The sequence below is a fragment of the Vanacampus margaritifer genome, chromosome 13 (assembly GCF_051991255.1).
Source record: "Vanacampus margaritifer isolate UIUO_Vmar chromosome 13, RoL_Vmar_1.0, whole genome shotgun sequence".
Classification (NCBI taxonomy): domain Eukaryota; kingdom Metazoa; phylum Chordata; class Actinopteri; order Syngnathiformes; family Syngnathidae; genus Vanacampus; species Vanacampus margaritifer.
The window spans coordinates 18,846,039-18,866,729 of NC_135444.1; the positions used below are offsets into that span (position 1 = coordinate 18,846,039).

The 20,691-nt window shown below is 36.9% G+C and overlaps 1 protein-coding gene across 1 annotated transcript in view; it reads right to left on the reverse strand.

The window, feature by feature from the left end:
* Positions 1-20,691, reverse strand: part of LOC144062848 (BMP/retinoic acid-inducible neural-specific protein 3-like) — a 45,667-nt gene that overhangs the window by 16,599 nt on the left and 8,377 nt on the right. Inside the window, exons 3-4 of the mRNA XM_077584607.1 lie at positions 8,988-9,178; positions 6,272-6,456 (exon numbers count right to left, since the gene is read on the reverse strand). Of these exons, the coding sequence (XP_077440733.1) occupies positions 6,272-6,456; positions 8,988-9,178 (376 nt within the window). The remainder of the gene's footprint in view (positions 1-6,271; positions 6,457-8,987; positions 9,179-20,691) is intronic.

Consider the following 20,691-nt stretch of genomic DNA (forward strand, 5'->3'; position numbering starts at 1 on the left):
TTGCTGAAATATAAAATGCATTCCGAATAAAGTGTTATTATTATTATCATTCATTTTTTATTTTAAGCAAAATGTTCAAAGTATTTTGTAAGCATAGAAACCAGAATATATTTGAGATTCTCAGCACATTTTTGACATAAAACAAACCTGTTGTCCAATCCAGTCATTTATCACTCTATATATATATATATATATATATATATATATATATATATATATATATATATATATCAAACCAGCACATAAAAAAACATAAAAAAAAACATTTCAATCTTTTAACTTTATGAGCGCCGTAGATGTGAAATGACGTCAATGGAAACCGTAACGAGGTACGCCAGCGACGGTAATGCAGCGATGGTAATTGCCATCGACTACATTTTTCCTGGAAATGGGCAAAGTAAATTGTACCTCAGCCTTGGTATGATCAGTAGCTGGAAAAGTTAACCCCTTCAGATCCATAGATGATTGCAGCGGACATGACATATTTGCGTGCCTTAACCAATAAAAACGCATAAAATGGATGATGTCAACATCTAAGATAACCAATTACAATCTCAAATTGATTTGCATGATGTTCATGTTAAAAATGTTTACATATGAGATTGGTAAATTTACAACACGTTAGAGCCATATAACAAATAAAAACATAAAATAATCCCAAAATGTGCGAAAATAGTCAAAATAAGTAAAAAATAAAATTAAATTAAAAATGCATGTCTGAGGGCGTTTAAAAAAAAAAAAAGACAGGTTAACTAATTTGCTGGTATGACATTACAGGATTTATTGGATTGGACCAAAGCAAAAAAAACAACAACTGGATTTTACCATTGTCCAGGGTACGATGACAGATCCTGGATATTGAAGTAAGCTATTTTAAACTACAAAGGAGAATCTTCCCTAAAATGATTCTTCAATGTGCCGGTGTACACTTTGGTTCATTACGTCTTCAAATTGAGAGAACAAATTAGTTTTTAAAGCACTTTGGGCACTGTATGGAGTAGATAAAGCACAACATAAGTACACTCCATTTAGCAATTTGATCAAATTGGATTTTTTTCATTTGTTGGACTATGAAACATGATTTGGGGGAAAAGTACAATACGTAACTTATTCCAGTTCATTCGGTATTTATTTGTTAACATGAATAGCAAATGCAGGTTTTGGGTGCGAGTCGGAGCTCGAGCTGCACCCATTCCTCGCCAGCCATGATTTCGTTTGTGAAGTTCAGTCCAACTTGTGTTCTTTTCTCTGACAAATGAAGTGCAATACTGCTTGACTGACTGAATACTCAAGGCACGCACAAGCAAATTGGGTCAGACATTTCTTATCACTTCCCCTCCCTATCAATGAAACCCCCCCTCCCATCTTTCCTTTAATGAATCTTCAATACAGTGGCGGGCTGGGCCGCAAATCAAAGCAATGAGCATTGATTGATGCAGCGTTTCCGGCGTACCTGATGTAATTCCATCGTGGGCTAAAGGCCTGCTAAATAGGGCGCATTTGTCCTCATCTCCTCTCGTCAAATCGGTTTCATATGACACCATAACTCCGAGTACAACATTTTTGACAAATGAAAGAGGCTCTCAAAGGAAATTACAGAATTTGAACTTCCGATTCATGCACGGTGGACCAGCGTTTAGCACATCCAAATCACATTTCTGAGGATGTGGGTTCAAATCATTTTCCTGCTGGTACTCTGATTTTTGCCCACACATGCAAAGTAGGTGAATTGGAGACTCTAAATCAGGGGTCAGCAACCTTTCGTGTCAAAGAGCCATTCTAGGCCAAATAGATAACAGCCGCAAAACATTTAAAGATTGTTATGAAGGAAATAGTACATTTTTAGACTATGTCAAATTTCTGCTATTTTTTTTTAACTTTTATGGACATGTTTCTTGTCATTTTATGTCTCTTCTTCTTTTTTTGGGCTTTAATGACTATTTTTTGGATATTTTATGTGCTATCTTTGCTAGCAATTTTGGGGACATTTTATGGTATTTTTCGGGATTTCTTCTTTAGTTTTTGGACATTTTAGTTACTTTTTGAATGTTTTCTTTTCTGCTTTTTTTTTATTACTAATACATTTTCCGTCTTTTTTGGCATTTTATTTTCTGCCTTTTTTAAATTTTCACAGTTTTTGGTAATTTCACAGACAATTAATAGTAATTTTCTGCTCCCATACCACCCCCTGACATAACTGGTCGCTTTTTGGACATTTTTAGATAAAAAAAAAACAAAAACTTTTTTCCATCTTTTTCTGACAACCAGAAAATTAAAACAGCCATTTTTTTAAAAAAATATTTAATTATTCATGTATTTTTCTAAAGCATTAATTTATTTGAAGAATATTTAATCTAAAAAAAGACTAATAAATATGTAAAATAAAATATTAATTATTATTATCATTTTTTCAGAGATCCACAGGGGCTAAAGAGCCACAGGTTGCAGACCCCCTGCTTTAAATTGTCCTCAGGTTTGAATATGGCTGTGATTGCCTGCGATTTAGCTGCTGAGTCCAAGGTGTACCCGCCCGCCACTTGCACAAAATCAGCTGGCAAAATCATCCATCTCTGGCCATATCTTATGCTTCTGATTTAATTTTTAATTACATTTCGAAAACTTGCCACGGCGCAACAAAACTGGCAGCACACAGACCCGTTGCAATGAATTATTGAACTCCAGCTAGCATCAAAAGTATAAAGAAGCAATTGGACAGCTCTCGAGACAAATCCCAGGTAATCATATGGAATTTCCTATGCTTGAGAATGCATCGCTGGACCTGTCAAAAAGAACAGCAATTCCAGAGTCACCAGTGAAGTGACCCACCACTGAGAAAATTCAACAAAGAAAATGGATGGATGGATGATAAAATATCTGAAAAACATTTCACTTTAATGATACGGAACGTTAAATCATCGTTGAACAATGTAGCATTTTCTAAGAAATCTAACATTTTGATACTCTCATAAAAGTTACCACCACAATGTGTGATATTATATTGTTTACAAGAAGAGCGTAAAAACACATTAAGCAAGTGTGAGGAAGCACAATGAAAATTCAGTATGCTGTGCAAAGGGCGAACTCAGCCAATTTAATTCATTCTGCGTGATAAGAACTGACAGAGTGATGAATGAACACACCCTGAAGGTATTAAGCGGTAAAAGATGCACAGTGATATTTACATACACAAGCATATCTGGATATGCAAAGTTGGCTGTTTGCCTTCCAAGTCGAAGAATACAGACACGAGAGATGAGCAAACAGTACCACCGCTCGCTTCATCTCTTTCTTGGTTGGCCTCTCTGCTTTGGTGGATGTCAACTCCAATGATACGTCGCATCATCTGCTGTTAGCTGAGCTGGGAAAATATTTCCACTTCTCGTTTGTTATAGAAGACCAAAGCAGCACGATGGTTTTCAACGACCATATATAGAAGACTGTGAAAGTACACCGAACATAAGCAATGGTTTCATCAGCTCAAGCAGTTGCGATAAGAACCGAGGCCCATTGCGAAGACGGAAAAAACATGAATAACTGAATTTTTTTTAGTGTTGCCTACGCTAATAAATTAAAACAGGGGCCTGCAACCTGCGACTCATTTGGCTCTCTGTGGATCAAAAAAAGTATTAAAAAAAATTTATATATATATATATATATATATATATATATATATATATATATATTTTTTTTTTAAAGTAATATAGTAATTAAAGTAATAATTTTAAAAAGTAATTAATAGTAATAATTTAAAAAATAGTAATATTTTTTTTTACATATTTATTTTAATATTTTAGATAAAATATTATTTGAATGAATTAACTTTTTTTTTTTAAAAGCTTAGTTAAATATTTAAAAAAATGTCAAAGTACAAATTTGTAAGTTGTCAGTGAAGAGATGAAAGGTAAATGAAAAGGTTTTTTTTTTATACCTAAAAATGTCCAAAAAGTGACCATAAAACGTCAACAAAGATCCAAAAGAGCAGAAAATAATGTACACAAAACTTTATTTTAAAGAAGGCATAAAAGAAGACATTCAATAAGTAACCATAAAATGTAGAAAATTACTATAAAATGTCCACAAAATTGCCAAAAATATCAGAAAATTAATAGCAAAAAAAAAAGGCAGAAAATAATGTCAAAAAATAAAAATGTCCAAAAAAGGGAGAAGAGAGGCAAAAAATAACCACAATATATCCATACGTGTTTCGTTTATTACAATGTTCAAAGGTTTTGCGTCTCCAGACAGATTTTTTTTGTTATTTATTTGGCCTAAAACGGCTTCTTTTTTCTTTCTCTTTTGGTTGCTGACCCCTAGTTAAAACTGTAAATATACTGAACAGTCAAGGACAGGTTCTAGAGACCAGGTTGGCCGGTGAAGAAAAATTCTTCAAAAAGCTCTGAAAAACATTCAATATATGTTTTCCAATAAAAATGTGAGGGTAAAATGAAAACAATATACAGTAAATATTAACAGCTGTATGTGAATATGCAAAATCACGGGTGCCGAACCCCAAGTATGCCACGCCCAAATTCAAGACCTTTCCACCTACAGAGCTTCTTGTGCGTCACGATCTCTGCTGACCTCTCTTGATCCGGAAACACCTCGGCTGTCACCAAGACGGCACGGCAGCGTCTGCGTGCCCTGAGGCCGCTCAGGAAAAACAACATCTGCCAAAAGCTGCCCGTGACCTTCTTCCGCTCGACCATCGAGAGCTTTTTGACATACCGCATCACGGTGCGGTTGGTCCACTGCACTGAGGCAGAACGACAGCGGCTACAGAGGGCGGTCAAGACAACGCAAAGGATCATCGGCTGCCGCCTCCCCTCCCTGAAGAAGATCTTCACGTTCCGTTGCCTCAGAAAAGCCGAAGCTATCACAGGTGACAACGACCGCCCTGCCCAGCGACTTTTTGGCCTGCTGCCCTCTGAAAGGCACTACCGGTCCATCAGGACCAGAAGATGAGGAGACAGCTTCTTCCAACAACACACACACACACGCATGTTCCTGCTCCATTCAAACAATCCTGACTTGCTGTTACAGTTCAAATTTTTGTGTGCCTTCCTGCCATTTCTGCTGCATAATTGTATAGTGTAGTTTTTTCCCCCTTTACTGTTCAATATATTATTTATTTTTCTTACCAAAACAAACTTGGAGCTGCAACATAATTTCATTCTGTGATCCATACAGTTATTTTACGTGTATACACGGTTATATACGGCATACCATATATTTATATATGGTATGCTGTATATAACCGTATATACGGTATATATGCCATACTATATATATACATATATATATGGTATGCCGTATATAACCGTATATACACGTATATGGTATACCGCATATAACCGTATATACCGTATATAACCCTATATACACGTATATATATATATATATATACGTGCATATACGGCATACCATATATATATATATATATATATATATATATATATATATATATATGGTATGCTGTATATGCAAAACTATATATATATATATATATATATATGGTATGCCGTATATAACCATATATACACGTATATGGTATACCGTATATAACATATATACGGCATACTATATATATATATATATATATATATATATATATATATATATATATATTCCTTTTGAAAACTAAAACAAAACAAAACAAAATTCACATTTTTTTTTTACAAACCCCCAAAATTCTTCCAGAAACGCTGATATATTTTCACTCTACGTTTTCCACGGAAAAATGGCAGTTAACGGGGAAACAAATCTGAGGAAAAATATTACAAAATGAGGAAAAAAAATTAGTAAATGCAAAAATACGGAAATCCGCATGTGCCAAACCGTAAGGGGGTCAACTGTAGTTTTAAGTCGTAATATCACCATTCACCACTAGATGGCGGACATGACTTATTTGCACCTATACTGCATGGTGTTACAACAACAAACAGCATGAGCAGTACTAATAATAGTTAGCAAATTTGTAATGATATGCCGGACAAACCTCGATAATATTAACATTATGACGGAGTTGATTTTTGTGAAAAATAGACAAAATGAGTTTGTGCATTTAATGTTGCTTTCTTGTTCAGCATTTTTTTTAAAGAGATTCCTTTGCATTGAACTATAATGATTTCCTATTTTGCATGTAGTTTGTCCATATTTAAAATGGCATTTTAAACAGTGGTCCTACGTGCCCCACCCGCTCATTAGCACTGATGACCAAACCCAGCATTTAAATAGCCCCCTCCCTGATCAAAACAAACCAACAGAATTGTACCTTGATGACAGTGGAGGCGATCTGTATGTGGTGCAGCTTGTGCAGGGTGCTCTCCCTGTCAATGAAGTAGGAGGCAGCCAGCTGGTGCAGAGCCTCCAGAGTCACAGCTGTACCATTAGCGTCACTCAACTCACTTGATCGACTCAACTTGCGCTTGTCCACAAAGATCATTAAAGACTCTTCTCCTAGAAATTGGAAACACAGATGCGTTAAAATCGCATTAGTCAATTCAACGACAAGTAAAATGTTCAAAACAACTAGAGAGTCATTTACAAATTAAAACACCACTCATGCAAATAATGTTTAATTTGCCTGAGAAGATCAACAACGATTGCAATGCGATTTTATGATCTTATGAGAATTTAGGGCTACAACAACACTATATTTGGGCAAGTCAGTACTATTATTATTATTTTTTTTACAATTTACTAAATGATGGTGTGGCTTCAGCTCATGCCACCTTTCACATCATCCCTGCGCTAACACAACCTAAGAGCCCTAATGGGACATTATTTTTTTAAGTGCAAATATAAAGCTGTCAGTGCACTGACATGCCGTAGGAGTCAGCAATTGAAAAATCCTTCAGACAAAATGAGGTTTAATGGGTGATGCGGTGCTCATTTCAAGAGAGCCCGCAGCTAAAAAAAGTGCGCTAGAGAGATGATGACGCTTGTCATGCGAGTCTCTTTAAAAAAAAAAGAGAAAAGAAAATCTTCGTAATATATTAATACATTTATCCATAATTTTCACTATTTAAAAAAAAAACGTTTCCAAAAATTACAGTATGAATGAATAATGAATGTTATGTCGCTTACTTAAAAAAAAAAAAAAAAACGTCAATTAGGACTCTATTTAAGTAAACAAAATATCTGGCTGGTCCGAAGTAGCACGTGGAGCTTCTACTGCCTGACTTGATGGAATTCAGGAGTAATCAAGAGGCTGACTTCAAAACAAGATCGCGGACTTCGTGTGTGACCTTTTGGATGATTAAAAGAACACAACAAATAATTGCCAGCCATGTCTGGCCGATCGAGCATGTGGGAGATTTAATTAATCAAGTGTGCGATTATTGCTGTGCGCTTCTGGAGATGCAATCTAACAATTTGAAGTGAACACTCCACCATTTTCTATTTACATTTTTTTGTTCCTGTTTACCTTTAATATCCTGATTGAAACCGCAACACGTGTACAATGTCATTACGCAAGTAAGACGTCATACCAACTTTCTACGGTCAATAAAAACTTTCTACGGTCAATCTTCATGTCACTCACCACACTAATGAAGTAGTCTGTTTCTTTCCAGCTCCAAAAGTGTGAAATGTATGCTGAAGGAAAACATCGACTCAATTGTTAATTTCGTCGACTAAAATTGGATTAAAACTAAAATATAATCAGATGACTAAATTATGAATAAAACCTAATTCATTTTAGTCAGACTACAAGCATTAAATTAAATTAAATTTAAATTTCTTGTCAAAATTAATACTGACTGGTTATTACACTCCACAATTACTAAATCTGCGTAATCGAAAAAAAAAAAAAAGATTATTAATACTAATTTTGAGTTGTTTAAATTATAGATTTGCACTTTTTTAAAAACTTTTCAAATAACTTATTCAATTAATTTTGTTTCGTCCAAAAGGAACTTGAAAGAAATGTATTTGTCTATTTTTTTACTTTTAAACGTTTTCTTGTTTTGTACCAAAAAATAAATGATCATCCGAATCGTGAATTGAATTATGGCCAAAATAATCGTGATTAATTTCTTCGTAATTGAGCAGCCCTACTGGCTGCGTCGTCAAGTTTGTTTACCTCTGATTGTGTATTTCTGGTGGGTTTCATAGACATATATACACGTACGTATATATATATATATATATATATATATATATATATATATATATATATATATATATATATATATATACATATATATACGTACACTGTTGCATTTTACCGTAGAGACAGAAAAATACGTGAAAACGGCATGAAGAAATCAATGTATTCAAGTTAGACTCAGAAAAAAGAAAATAAGTTAGGCTCAGCGAATGGCAACGTAAGATGGTCGCCACGCATACAAGTAGTTCCTGGACTCAAAAGACCAAGATTCCTTAGAAAAAGAGAAAAATGTTCCATTCAATAGTGGCACCCCAATGTTCGTTTATATGCAATATTCGTTTATATATTCCGGTTAAAAAAAGTGGTAACCCATAGGTTTTTAATTCAGGTGTTTACACTATCTCGGGTTTTGAAAGGGTTATTGATTATTCTTGCTACTGTTAGAAGACTATCTTTGTCTTCCGCGTGTTTGTTGTTGTTTGGGTAGAGAGAATGTTGATTTTCTGAATACAGACTGGAGATCGGTGAACAGGTCCTTCGAAGGATTTATTTCCACAGAATATTCCGGACACAAGCGGGTTTACAGAAGCACAGCTGCTCCTCGCAAGTGTGTCTTTACAGCGGACTCATATCATTCTTATGCTATCTTGAAAAAGTATTACAACTCCTCCTTTTCCCCCTTTGTTTCTCATTTTTTTAAATAAACACCTTATTGATATTCCGTACTTCCTTGTGTGTGTTTTTGCCCGCACTTCCACCTACCCAAAAGTGACAGATTGCTGGACCGCATGCTCAGCGCACAACATTCAGCAAGCAAATTCAAAGTAGGACAATACGGAATCCCACGAGACAAGCCGATCCTATGAACTTTATTTACCTCCCAGCGTGGCAGAAAGCAGGAAGTGCGTTCCGTATTTCCTAATAATGTTGTCAGTGATGGCGCTAAGACTGGGCCGCCTTCCAAGAAGCCGAATGGTCTGTAGGAACTCGGGGTCCAGCGGAAAGGGCAAGCCGTTGCTCACTTGCCTTTCCAAGGCCAGGCTGTTCACCTTCCATCGTCCGAACTCCCTGAAATGTCACAAACAGGAGGCGAAGACGTAAATAATACATCATGGGGAAACTATTCAAGGTCATCTTGAAAGTGTGTGCACATGCACGTATCATCCTATTTTGTTACTTCTGGCTGTGGCCATTTCTTTGCACGCACCGCAGTGAAAAACATTAGCTTTCACTGCAGGGGATTATTCATAATAATTACCCAATCTTTTCTCATCTGCAGTTACCATGGGATTTTTATTTTTTTTTTACTTTTTTTTCTTCATTTCTTGGACAGCTCCTTGCTGCTGTGAGCACCTCTTTTGGTTCAGGCTTCGTCTGAAAGCATTTGATATTCAGCCTGGCCTCGGAGCATGCCAAGCTGTCTTTATCTATCCAGTGCAGAACCAAATGCTTGATACAGAGATGAATACTACTTATACTATATATTAAATATTATACCCTATCAAAGAAAATGAGACACCTTCCTGTCTCATAGGTACTCAGCATATTGGGCTGTATATTTAAAAGTTAAATGCATTTTTTTCCCCTTTCATTTAACGCCAATAACTATTTTAGTTCAAAGTCATTGATTGATGATGATCCAAGCATTCGGGTAGCACTTTGGACTGTTCAGAAAGACATACTGTGTGTAGATTTGGCAGTCTTCAAGTAGGGCTGGGTTTACAAAAATCGAATCATCACAATCGAATTGATTTTCCTTTTCGAGCGTGATATCGTTTCATAAAATCAAGAATCGATTATATTGATATCACTTTTTCCCCCCATAAATTAACAAGAACATATTTTTTGGGGTATCTTAACGTTTTCTTGAAATTTGCTGTTCACATGAATTTAAAAGTATTTTCTTACATTTATGAAAGACCTGACTGATTGCACTTCATGACAATTCAGAATCTTTTAAATTTTTATTTACAAATATTCAAATAGAATTATGAAAACATTTTCATCTCGTCCATTCTGGTGTCAATGTTGTGTAATACTTATGTGTTACTTTCCTTAATAAATACTGCCTCCACAAAGATTAATTTGGAATTGAATGTTTGTAGAGTTTTTTTTTTATCATGTCTTTAAAATTTGACAAGTATTGATGTTCCATAATTAATCGGATTGAACTGAAGTAAATAGAATCAAACTGAACTCTTGTGAATCGAAAATAGAATCGATTGAGGGAATTAGAATTTTGTGTTTTGACATTGTGTCTCAGGATGAACCCAAATGGTAAAAGAGTGAAAAAAGTAAAGGGCAGAGAATCAACCCTGGGGGTACTCCATAAGAGAGGGGCGCTGAGGAGGACATTACTTGTACCTGTACTGGAAAACTTTTATTGGTACGATTTGAACCAGGGCAGGGAAGGATAAGACAAGGATTTTATTTGTGTAATCTTTACTAATTTAGAGGTCTTGATTAGGGATGCACCGAAATGAACGTTTTTGGCTGAAACTGAAAATGAGAAACGCTTGGCCGAAAAACCAAAACGGCGAAAAAAATATGCCAATTTTTTTTATTATCATTGCATTTATTAATTAAAATTATTTAATTAAAGTTATCTAATTAAAATTATAGTATTATTATAAATATTTATACATATATAATCTGATTTGAACCAGGACAGGGAAGGATAAAACAAGGATTTGATTTGTGTAATCTTTACTAACTTCTTGATTAAAATCATTAATATCAAAATGTAATTAGCTCCCGAACACAAACACCTTAAAGGGCTTTGTGATGCATTTCCAATTCTCAAACACACATATATGACAAAAATCCACGTTAAATGACTGAATTAGCACATCTTTCTATGCAAAATCCTTGAGAGGCAACAAAACTCCATCTCCAAAAGCAGTCACAGATATTGCAGCAGCAAGCAATGAAACAAAGCTACCCTTGCTGAAAGTAATTTTCGACTGCCCGGAATATCATTCAGCCCCCAAGGGTGTCGGCCTGCTGCCAATCAATTTCCCACCAATAACAACGACCCTCTGGGAAATACACAAAACAGAAAACAGCTCATTAAACGCGGTTTCATGTCTGGCCCTCCCTATAACGAGCCACCATTATATATATTTGTGTGTTCTCTGAGGGGAGCCCTCATGGAAATGGATGCATTCGAGCCAGATATGTCCCTCACTCTTGAACCGAGCCTGCACCCACAAATTTGAGTTAAAGACCTCAACCTTCATTTCACACAAATCACACCTCCAAGAAGAAACACTGACTGTTTTCTCGACAAGATCCTGAGCAGCTTTAATGGCCAATCACAAACATGCATTCACACCCTACTTGTCTGCTAGGCTTTTTTTTTTCGAAGGATCTGCAGCATTGTGCATCAGGAGGAGTCGGCTACAGCTATCAGAGTGGAGGGCGGTAACCCATTACGTGTCCATCAGAGCTCAGGTGTCTGAGATCTATCACAACAATGAGGCAGCCTGAGGTCGTAACCCGGCCTGTGCTGAACATTGCAAATTGGGGAAACAACCTCAGCAATGGCTGATGCGGTAAAAGTACGCCAACCATAACAATGCACAGAAGAGCACTGCAGAGTCCACTGAAGTCAATCAACCTTGGTTAACAAAAAGTGGAAATAAAATGTGCCCGGCCAGCAGATACAGTGGATATAAAAAGTATACACACCCCTTTTCAAATGCCAAGCTGTTAAAAGATTTAACATAAAATGATTTGTAAGCTTTTTTTCCCATCACTAACGAGACCGATAACTAGAGCTGCCACTAATTAATTAATTAATTAGTTAATTAACTCTTTCACTGCCAGACGTTTTCAGAAACAGGATGTCTCCAGTGCCAGCAGATATAAGCATTTTGACTGATCTTTCAAGGTCCACAGAAAATGTTGTGTTTGGACTATGGAAACACACATGCTACCAAATGAAAGATTGGACTCTCATCTTTCATCAGAAAAAAAAAAGTTTCTACCTTATTCCGTTCTTCAGTAATCAACAATAGAAAATGGTTACTTTCACCGAAATTCTCTGTTTTGAAACAAAAAACGGAGAAAAAGAGCTTTTTGGGAAACGATGTTATTTCATGCACTCTAGTGAATTGTACACTTCTTTTTGTCCATGAATGATGCCACAAACACCTAAATAGTGCTTTACTTCTGTAAAACGATTTCACCAACAATGAAAAAGTGTTTTTTGATTGCAAAATATGTTTATTTCCATTCAACAGTGTAACAATTTGACAAAACAATTTCGCAAACTATTTACAAATGTGTGCAACTGTGGTACAACTAACAATTATGTGGATGTTTCAAATAGTTTTTCTTTTTATAACGCTCTCCTGCGTGCAAGGAGACGCCGCAGGACTCGCACAACAGATTATAGTTTCACTTTCGCTTGTCCGTTTCGCGTGCAAACCTTACACTTTCTTGACGGCCTTTTTTTCCGGGGAATAAAAAGCAAGTAGCAGACTGTACACACTTCCTCCGATGAATATGCATTGGACTCGGGGCACTCTCCGTCGTCCGATCGAACGTCCGCCTGTGCGTGCTCGGTTGTGCTCCGCGTTATGACGCCGTCATAGCCGCCGCGCCAGCGCTTCCAATTTCGCCGTCAAGCTCGGATTCACCATCATCATCATCGATGATGATCATCGTCGTCATCAATGTGCTCTTTTAGCGTTGGTCGATGCTTTTGGTCTTTGAAAAAAACAGCTCGGGCGTGAGCTCCTCGCAACCGGTCGCCATTTTTCCTTTGTTTTCCATTCTGATCTCCTGCTCGACACTCTAGCTCCGCCTCTACTGACGCCCACCCGATCTTCTCTAAAGAGAGTCATCGCTGCCCTCTAGGGGCCAAAAATAGTCATTAGGCACAACAGACCTCCTTGAAACTTTCACAACAGATGCGGAAGGCTTGCCAGCACCCGTTTCAAAAAAAAAATTTTTTTAAATTGCATGACGTCTTTTAACGTCATTGGCAGCCCTCCGTAGGTTTTTACTTGTCTTTTAACGTCAGTGGCAGTGAAAGAGTTAACTACTAATTGACTATCAAATTAATCAACAAATATTTCAATAATCAATTCATTGTTGTTTAGCTCCAAATCCTCTGATTTCAGCCTCTCAACAATATTTATTCTTTTATTTTGAAAACTTTTATTTTGGAAAACAATGACCAAACTGAATAAGTTTAAGGAAGGTTGGCAAGAATCCCTCTTTAATCTTTAATCCCTCTTCTGTGATATTGCTTAATAGTTGTTTAGTTGTTGTTGTTTTTTATACTAAACAATACCAAATAAACAACAATATTTATTCATTATTAACTAGTTTTGTAACAAAACATAATGGAAAATAAAATTGTTTCTGATTATTTGATTATTCAATGGAATAATCAATAGAATAATTCAATGACAGCCCTACTTATAACCTTTACAACAAAATTTTCATTATTATTATTATTTTAAATGTACATTTTAGGGAAGATAAGTAAAAATACAATATTTTAAAAAGTCCCAGTAAATCATGTCAAATTTAGATGTACAGACGCTCCCCAACTTACGAACGAGTTACGTTCCGAGCGATCGTTCGTAAGGTGAATTCGTTCGTAAGTTGCTTCAGCGCTATATTTTGTATTATAATTTATGTTTAAAGCCTATATAAGTATATTGAAGGTTTATATAAGTATGTTTAAGGCTTGTACAAGTAAACTGCATTGGTTTGTACTGAAAAAAACTTTTAATAAAATGGAGAGAATACGTACAGTACTGTATGTTAGAGAGAGAGCGAGAGACACTTAATGGAAGAACACTTAGGAAGAAGTTGAGGGTCGAGGAGAAGAAGATGAGGGTTGATGAGTATCTTCCTTGGAGGATTCACTAGAAACTGGCCGAAAGAAGCGATCCAACGACGATTGCACAGTTTCCTTCTTTTTCTCATCATAAATGATGCGGTAGCACTGTATGGCATCATTCAATTGATTTGCAAACTTTGTGCAACGTTCAATATTTGGGTCTTGCTGCTCGAAGAGTGCGATGGCTTTATCTATGAGCGAAAACCCCTCGGCCAAGAGTTTCGCCTCGAATTTCTTCACGGGGGCAGGCGTTTCTTCCTCCTCCTCCTCGACACGTTGCTGAGCCTCCATCTCCATGAGGTCTTGGTTACTCAATTCCTCCCCATAGGGAGAAAAAAGCAGAAAGAAGCACTACACTCGGAAAAAGTCGCGCAATACAAAATCTAACTTACAGCATCTCTTTCCGGACATTTTCCGACACACGCGCAGACATGTTCGTATGTACCGTTGTTCGTAACTCGAATGTTCGTAAGTAGGGGAGCGTCTGTATATACAGTATGTAAATTCTGTTGGGTTGTAAGTGCCCTCATTAATAGCACGTCACGGTGCTCGATGATCTTTTATTTCCATGACAGGTGGTCTAATATTTCTGTTAAAATCTGTTTTCATTTCCAGTCTTTGAGCTCAAACAAGCCACAACAAAAATGCACCCCCCAAAGATTGTACATCCTGTGTTTCTATGATGCAAGTGCCACATGAACGGCGACATTTGCGGTGACCTACATACATTATTGTTTGGATCAGCCTCAATGTCATTAATCGTTGCGGAAAGACCTCCAGGAGTAAAAAGTCAGGACTTGAATAGTGTGAAATTATGACCCCTGGTTAATAAAAAGCCCATAAGCTTTTTATTTGCATCCCAGCGCTTGCAGTCATCAGAGAGTCGGAACAAATTTATCAGCAACACTTTTACACCCGTACAAGATAGGAGAGAGCTGGAGTCGGCCAGACACTCTAATCTGACCTCAGACAGCTTGATACTAACGGGAAAAAAAAAACATAAAATGCCAACAAATTCATCCTTTTAGTTTGATAACATACTGTATGTAGTGTGTCAGAAAAGTTCCAGGACAGGTGTCACCAAAGATTATATTGAGACGTTTTTTCAGGGAAAAAAGTGTTTTCTAGGCAAGGATAAGTTTGGATTTTTTGGTGTTGTGAGGAGTAATAATAGGTTGAAATTAGGGGTGTCCCAAAAAAAAATTCGCATAAGAGTGGCGATTCTCATTTAGTACGATTCAGAATCTATTTTAAATGTCTCAAAATCCATTTTTTTTAAATTATTTTATACTGTCTTGCCCTTGTTTGTGTGTGCCTTTATTGGGAGCGCTGTTCATGTTGTACATAATTTGGCCACTTAGGGGCAGTGTGGTTCCGCGCGTTGTACACTGTTAAGTTGTAGCCAGAGTTGAAGGTCACGATCAAGTTACGCCAATAAAAGTTTTTTTGCAGCGTAGGAAGAGCATATGCCGGTGAGTAATGTTAACATGCTTCTCTGTATACTTTCCTGAAGTGTTTTGTACGAATAGCCGCTCTTTTGAGCGAGAAAAGTGCCGCGAGAAGCACGCTAATTAGCGTTAGCAAGTCAGACTGGAGCAGATCATGACGATTCTTTGCACATCCATCCATCGAAGCAGAAATCATTGTCAATCAAATGTTTTGAATCAAAAATCGTTCTGAATCGAAAATCTATTCTGAATCGAATCGCAGACACAAAAATTGGAAATCGTGAGACATTCAAAGATTCCCATCCCTAAAAAAACATGGATTGTTGTGTAGCAATTATTGCCCCGTCACCCTCATCATTTTTTTTGTTGCTTCCCTTTTGAAGCATTTCCCTCTTGGAAATGTGTCTGCGTTCACCCATGCGGATCGGCCCTGTGTTTTCTCAAACAACCAGAGACTGTGCAAGAGAACAAAAACACTTTGAACTCCACTCCAGCAAGGGAATCAATTTCTCGTTTACAACCCACATGAAACACATACCTAAACTCCTGCTGATATCTGAAAGCCGTTTTTAGCCCGAACCGGTGTTTTATGAATGCTTATCAAGTGTCCAGACGAGCCTTATCTGGGTTCTGATCCAACCCTTAGAAGAGACACGGTGGGAAACACCACTCGGAAGTTACAAGTGACAACAGTGGCCCCCCAGTGGTCACTATCGGTATTATCCTCAAGAATCCTGCCGCTCGTATTTAATCTACATAATTCGGAACACAAGTCAAGTGACTACTATGTCTGGTCGGTGCTGGATTTCACTTTCCTTTCTTTCCTTTGATCCTTCCTCGGGTCTCCTGACAACCTCACGACTCTAGCTGGATTCTGAATATTTGGCTTAGGTGAACGGTATGGGATTTTTAATTTTAGGTTTTAGGTGAACTAATGAGTACACACACACACATACATATACACGCACATACAAAATACAAAGAAAAAGAAAAAAGAAAAGAAAAGAGAGAGAGCACTGATGATGACATGTCGAATCGGTAAAATTACCGAATGAACAGTACTGAGCTCTCTCAAAAGAAAGAAAAAAAGAAAAAAAAGTCAAGTGACTACCATTACGGCAACACAAATAATCGCGACAGTTGAATAAAAGTATGTTGGAATTTTTAAATCTCTTGTTGTTGTTGTTCTTCTTCTCAGTTACAATCTGATTTTATGATCATTTGAAAACAAAAGTTATGTCATTCCGCAAATAAAAGAAGTGTAGGAGGAAATGACCACACTTAACGATCACATACAGTAAAACCGCAACATAAAACTGCAACTGCCAAACAGCATGGCTCGCCATATACGATCCCATTGTTCCGCTGAATCCCACTCAACTCGCCAAGGACGTCTGACTGAGCACACCTCACATTTCTCCACTCAATAACGGGGCTGACTGCTTCGAAACAGACGAGATAATTCACATTCACAGTCTCAAACTAACCAACTCTGCCTGTTTTCCCGAAGGACGATCCCAAAGGGAAAACATGAATATCCAAGGTTAACACAAGTTATTCAATTCTCAATTTGGAAACCGCCTTCTTCTCAAACATGCAAATGTTTGGTGACCTACACATTGTATTCCCAATACGTCTAATCATTAGACTATTTAAATGTCACACGGAAAGAAAGCAAACATAATAGATATTTTACCATTGGCAATAATATATGCTTTCCTGTAACCTTATTCCATGATGGTCATTTACAAGGAAAAAATACCGTAATTCGTATTGAGTAGGTCAACAGAATTGTGCACGGCAGCAGTTGATCATTCGAGAATGCTTTTGGAGAATATAGTGGTATTTGACTTATAAGCTGAGGGTTGATTGACTGATTGATAATTTGATTTATTCAATAGCAGAAAAAAAACCTTTTAAATGCACTATTACAGTCACATTTCCTGCTGCCAGAAAGTCTAGACCAACGGGCGAGCCAGCTTCAAATGCGCCAACTGCTAAAGTTCGTATCCCGCCGTTCGCAAAGATGTTTACAACAGTTTTGATGGTCACAAATAGGGGTTTCTTTGAATGTCTCACGATTCGATTTGATTCCGATTTTTTTGGTCTGCGATTCGATTCAGAAACAATTTTCGATTAGGAACGCTTTATGATTCAAAATGATTTGATTGACAACGACTTTTGCTTCAATCTATAGATGTGCAAGGAATTGTAATGATCTACTCCAGTCTGACTTGCTAATGCTAATTAGCGCGCTACTCACGGCATTTTTATCACTCAAAAGAACGGCTCCACGCTGAAAAAAACAACTTTTATTGGAATAACTCGATCGTGACTTTTTCCTTCTACTCTCTAATGTGGCTACAACGACCGCATGGAACCACACTGCCCCTCAGTGGCCAAACCGGGCATTACATGAACAGCGCTCCAAATAAAGGCGCGCACAGACAAAGGTAAGACAGTATGAAATAATTTAGATAAAATCGATTTCGGGACATATAAAATCGATTCTGAATCATACTAAATGAGAATCACGATTCTTATGAGAATCAATTTTTTGGCACACCCCTGGTCACAAAGAGTTTTTCTTGTCACAAAGAAATTTTGAACATTCATAAAGTAAGTTATTTTTTCAAGGTCATTGTGGCAACACTGTTGATAAGCATCCGTTTGGTATCATTTCATTGCATGCACAAGATGCGAAAATATGTTAAACCTAAAATAACCTGCACTGAAGTTTTGCATCTCCCCTGGTAAGTATTCTGATTTTAAAATGAGTTTGAGTACATCTATTTATTTTAGTGTGTGTCTAGAATGTTTTTGAAGAGCTTGTGTTGATAATTTCGGGCTTTAACCCTTTTTCAGTTTGGGAGGCGAGCCGGTATTTATGGATTTTCCGCTTTTCGTTGGTGGCAGTTTTTGGAATGTAACCCCTGCAAAACATGGCCAATTACTATCACAATTAAGAACAAAAACACTTTAAAAAAAAAAAGAAAGAAAGAAATGTGTGAGGTGCTTATAATAATCATATTTGAAGTTACAACAGTTAAACATTGCCTATACTTATAAGTTTTAAAGGTGTTATAAATACACGGTGATACTAACTTTTTTTTCCCCAGTAATCTAATTGATTACTTTGTGAATCGTGACAACGGCATTACCGTTATTGTCCCAAAACCTGGACTGAATTACTTTAATTAGACCACTGAAGCTGTTTTCATCCGACTAGCTGTGTGTGTGTTATTTTAACGGTTCTTCTTCTTTGTGATGGGACACGATAGGCCTACAACCGAATAAGTGACGATTGGCTGAGGTAGAGTCAAATTTCATTGTGATCAGGAACAAAAGTAAGAATTTTGCACAGACGTACGCACGACAATCCAACTCAAGTCGTGAGTTGAGAGAAGTGAGGGAACAATAAACAATAGGAATGGCAAGGCCAATTAAATCTACAGGTGAAGCAGCCTTTAACTGGAGATGAATGGAGCGAAAGCCAAGCGGCATGCAAACAAAACAAAGCTTGATTTTTCTGCCCCACAAACTGGCAGCCGCGTATCAGGTGGAGGACATGCTGCCGTTGACCATTGTGAGTCGGACTCAAAGCACCGGCTTTTTTTTTTTTTTTTTTTTTTTTTTCTGGCGAGCTCAGTATTGTTCATTCGGTAATTTTACCGATTTGGCATGTCATCATCGTTGCTCTCTCTTTTTTATCTTTTTTATTTTGTATGTGGGTGAGTATGTGTATGTGCGGGTGTGTGTGCAAGTGTGTGTGTGTTCATTAGTTCACTTAAAACCTATTAAAAAATCCCATACCGTTCACCTAAACCGAACACTTCCAGCCAGAGTCGTGAGGCCGTCAGGAGACCCGAGGAAGGACTAAAGAAAAGAAAGGAAAGTGAAATCCAGCACAGACCAGACACCACCAACCAGAGTCCTTCACCAACCTCAGAAACATCCAAATTCCAACAAATCAGGGAGACCTCAAGAGACCAAAGGAGAGACTGAAGACTGACAGACGAAGCAGATTGAGATCCATAGACACCAGCCTCCACCTAAAGCACCATCTTTTGATTGGTGGCTTATCCCACAGGGACATGAAAATACTTGTAATCTGTTTTATTTTTTTAATTTTTTTTTACATGACATTGGGGTAAAAAAAAGTAGTAATGGGAAAATGAAGCCTCATGAAGCTTCATGAAGCACTTTTACTATTTTTTTTACTCCTCTAGATGGTGCTCTTGGTTCAAATATAAAGGCTAGTGCAATGGAAATGTATTACATTTCCACTGGCTTTTTAAACCAATAGTGCCATCTAGAGGAGTCAAAAAATATCACAAGTGCTTCATGAGGCTTCATTTTCCCATCACTAAAAAAAAAGCACCTAAAATTTAAGCTTTCAATAGTGAAGACACTTGAACTAAGACCTATAGTAAGTCTACCAGTTGTGGTTGAAAGTCCATTCAATACTTAGTAAATGAAATATATGATTGTGCTCCAAAATCAGAATTCTTTGTTTTGGGTGAAAAAGTACGGCGATAATTACCTTCCCTGGTAACTAGTTACATTTATGGAGTATTTTTGCGACTATTCAATTACCTTTTGAGAAAGTAATTAATAATTTTTTTTTTTAATTTTGAAAGTAATTTTCTCAAAACTACTTGTATGGCACTTAATGTTAAAATCTTACTTTTCACTTTTCCACTATTCACTCTAAGAAGAGAATTGTTGAACCAATTTAAGATTACAACTTGAAGTTAATTTAATTTAATAAAATTGCTTCAATTGGTAACACACAATTGAATTAAATTAATCAAAATTGAATATATTAAGTTTAATTAATTATGAGTTAATTCAAGTGAATATATTGATCCAAGAAATTTGGGGGGGATTAATTCAAGTGAATATATCAAGTTTAACAACTGAAAAGCACGAGTGGAATTAGATGTATTGTGACATTCATGTTGTGTTCAAGACAGAAAAAAAAAGACACTAAAAAATACAATACAATAGAGATAAAAGCTGTCTTGACCTTGTTTTATCTATTTGCAGATATAACAAGCCAATTTAGCCGTATTATAGTCAAGTCCCACATAGTGTGACGATAGCACCAAACTGCAGGATGAGAGTTTTATTAAACAAGGAAATTGCCGTATTGATTTGTCGCTTCCATGAATGCCACTGCACCTCCGACAATAGAAAACCACACAAGTCAGCGCCGGCGCGTGATTTGCGGGAGGGCGCGCTGACAGCCGACCTACTGATCCCTTTTGTAT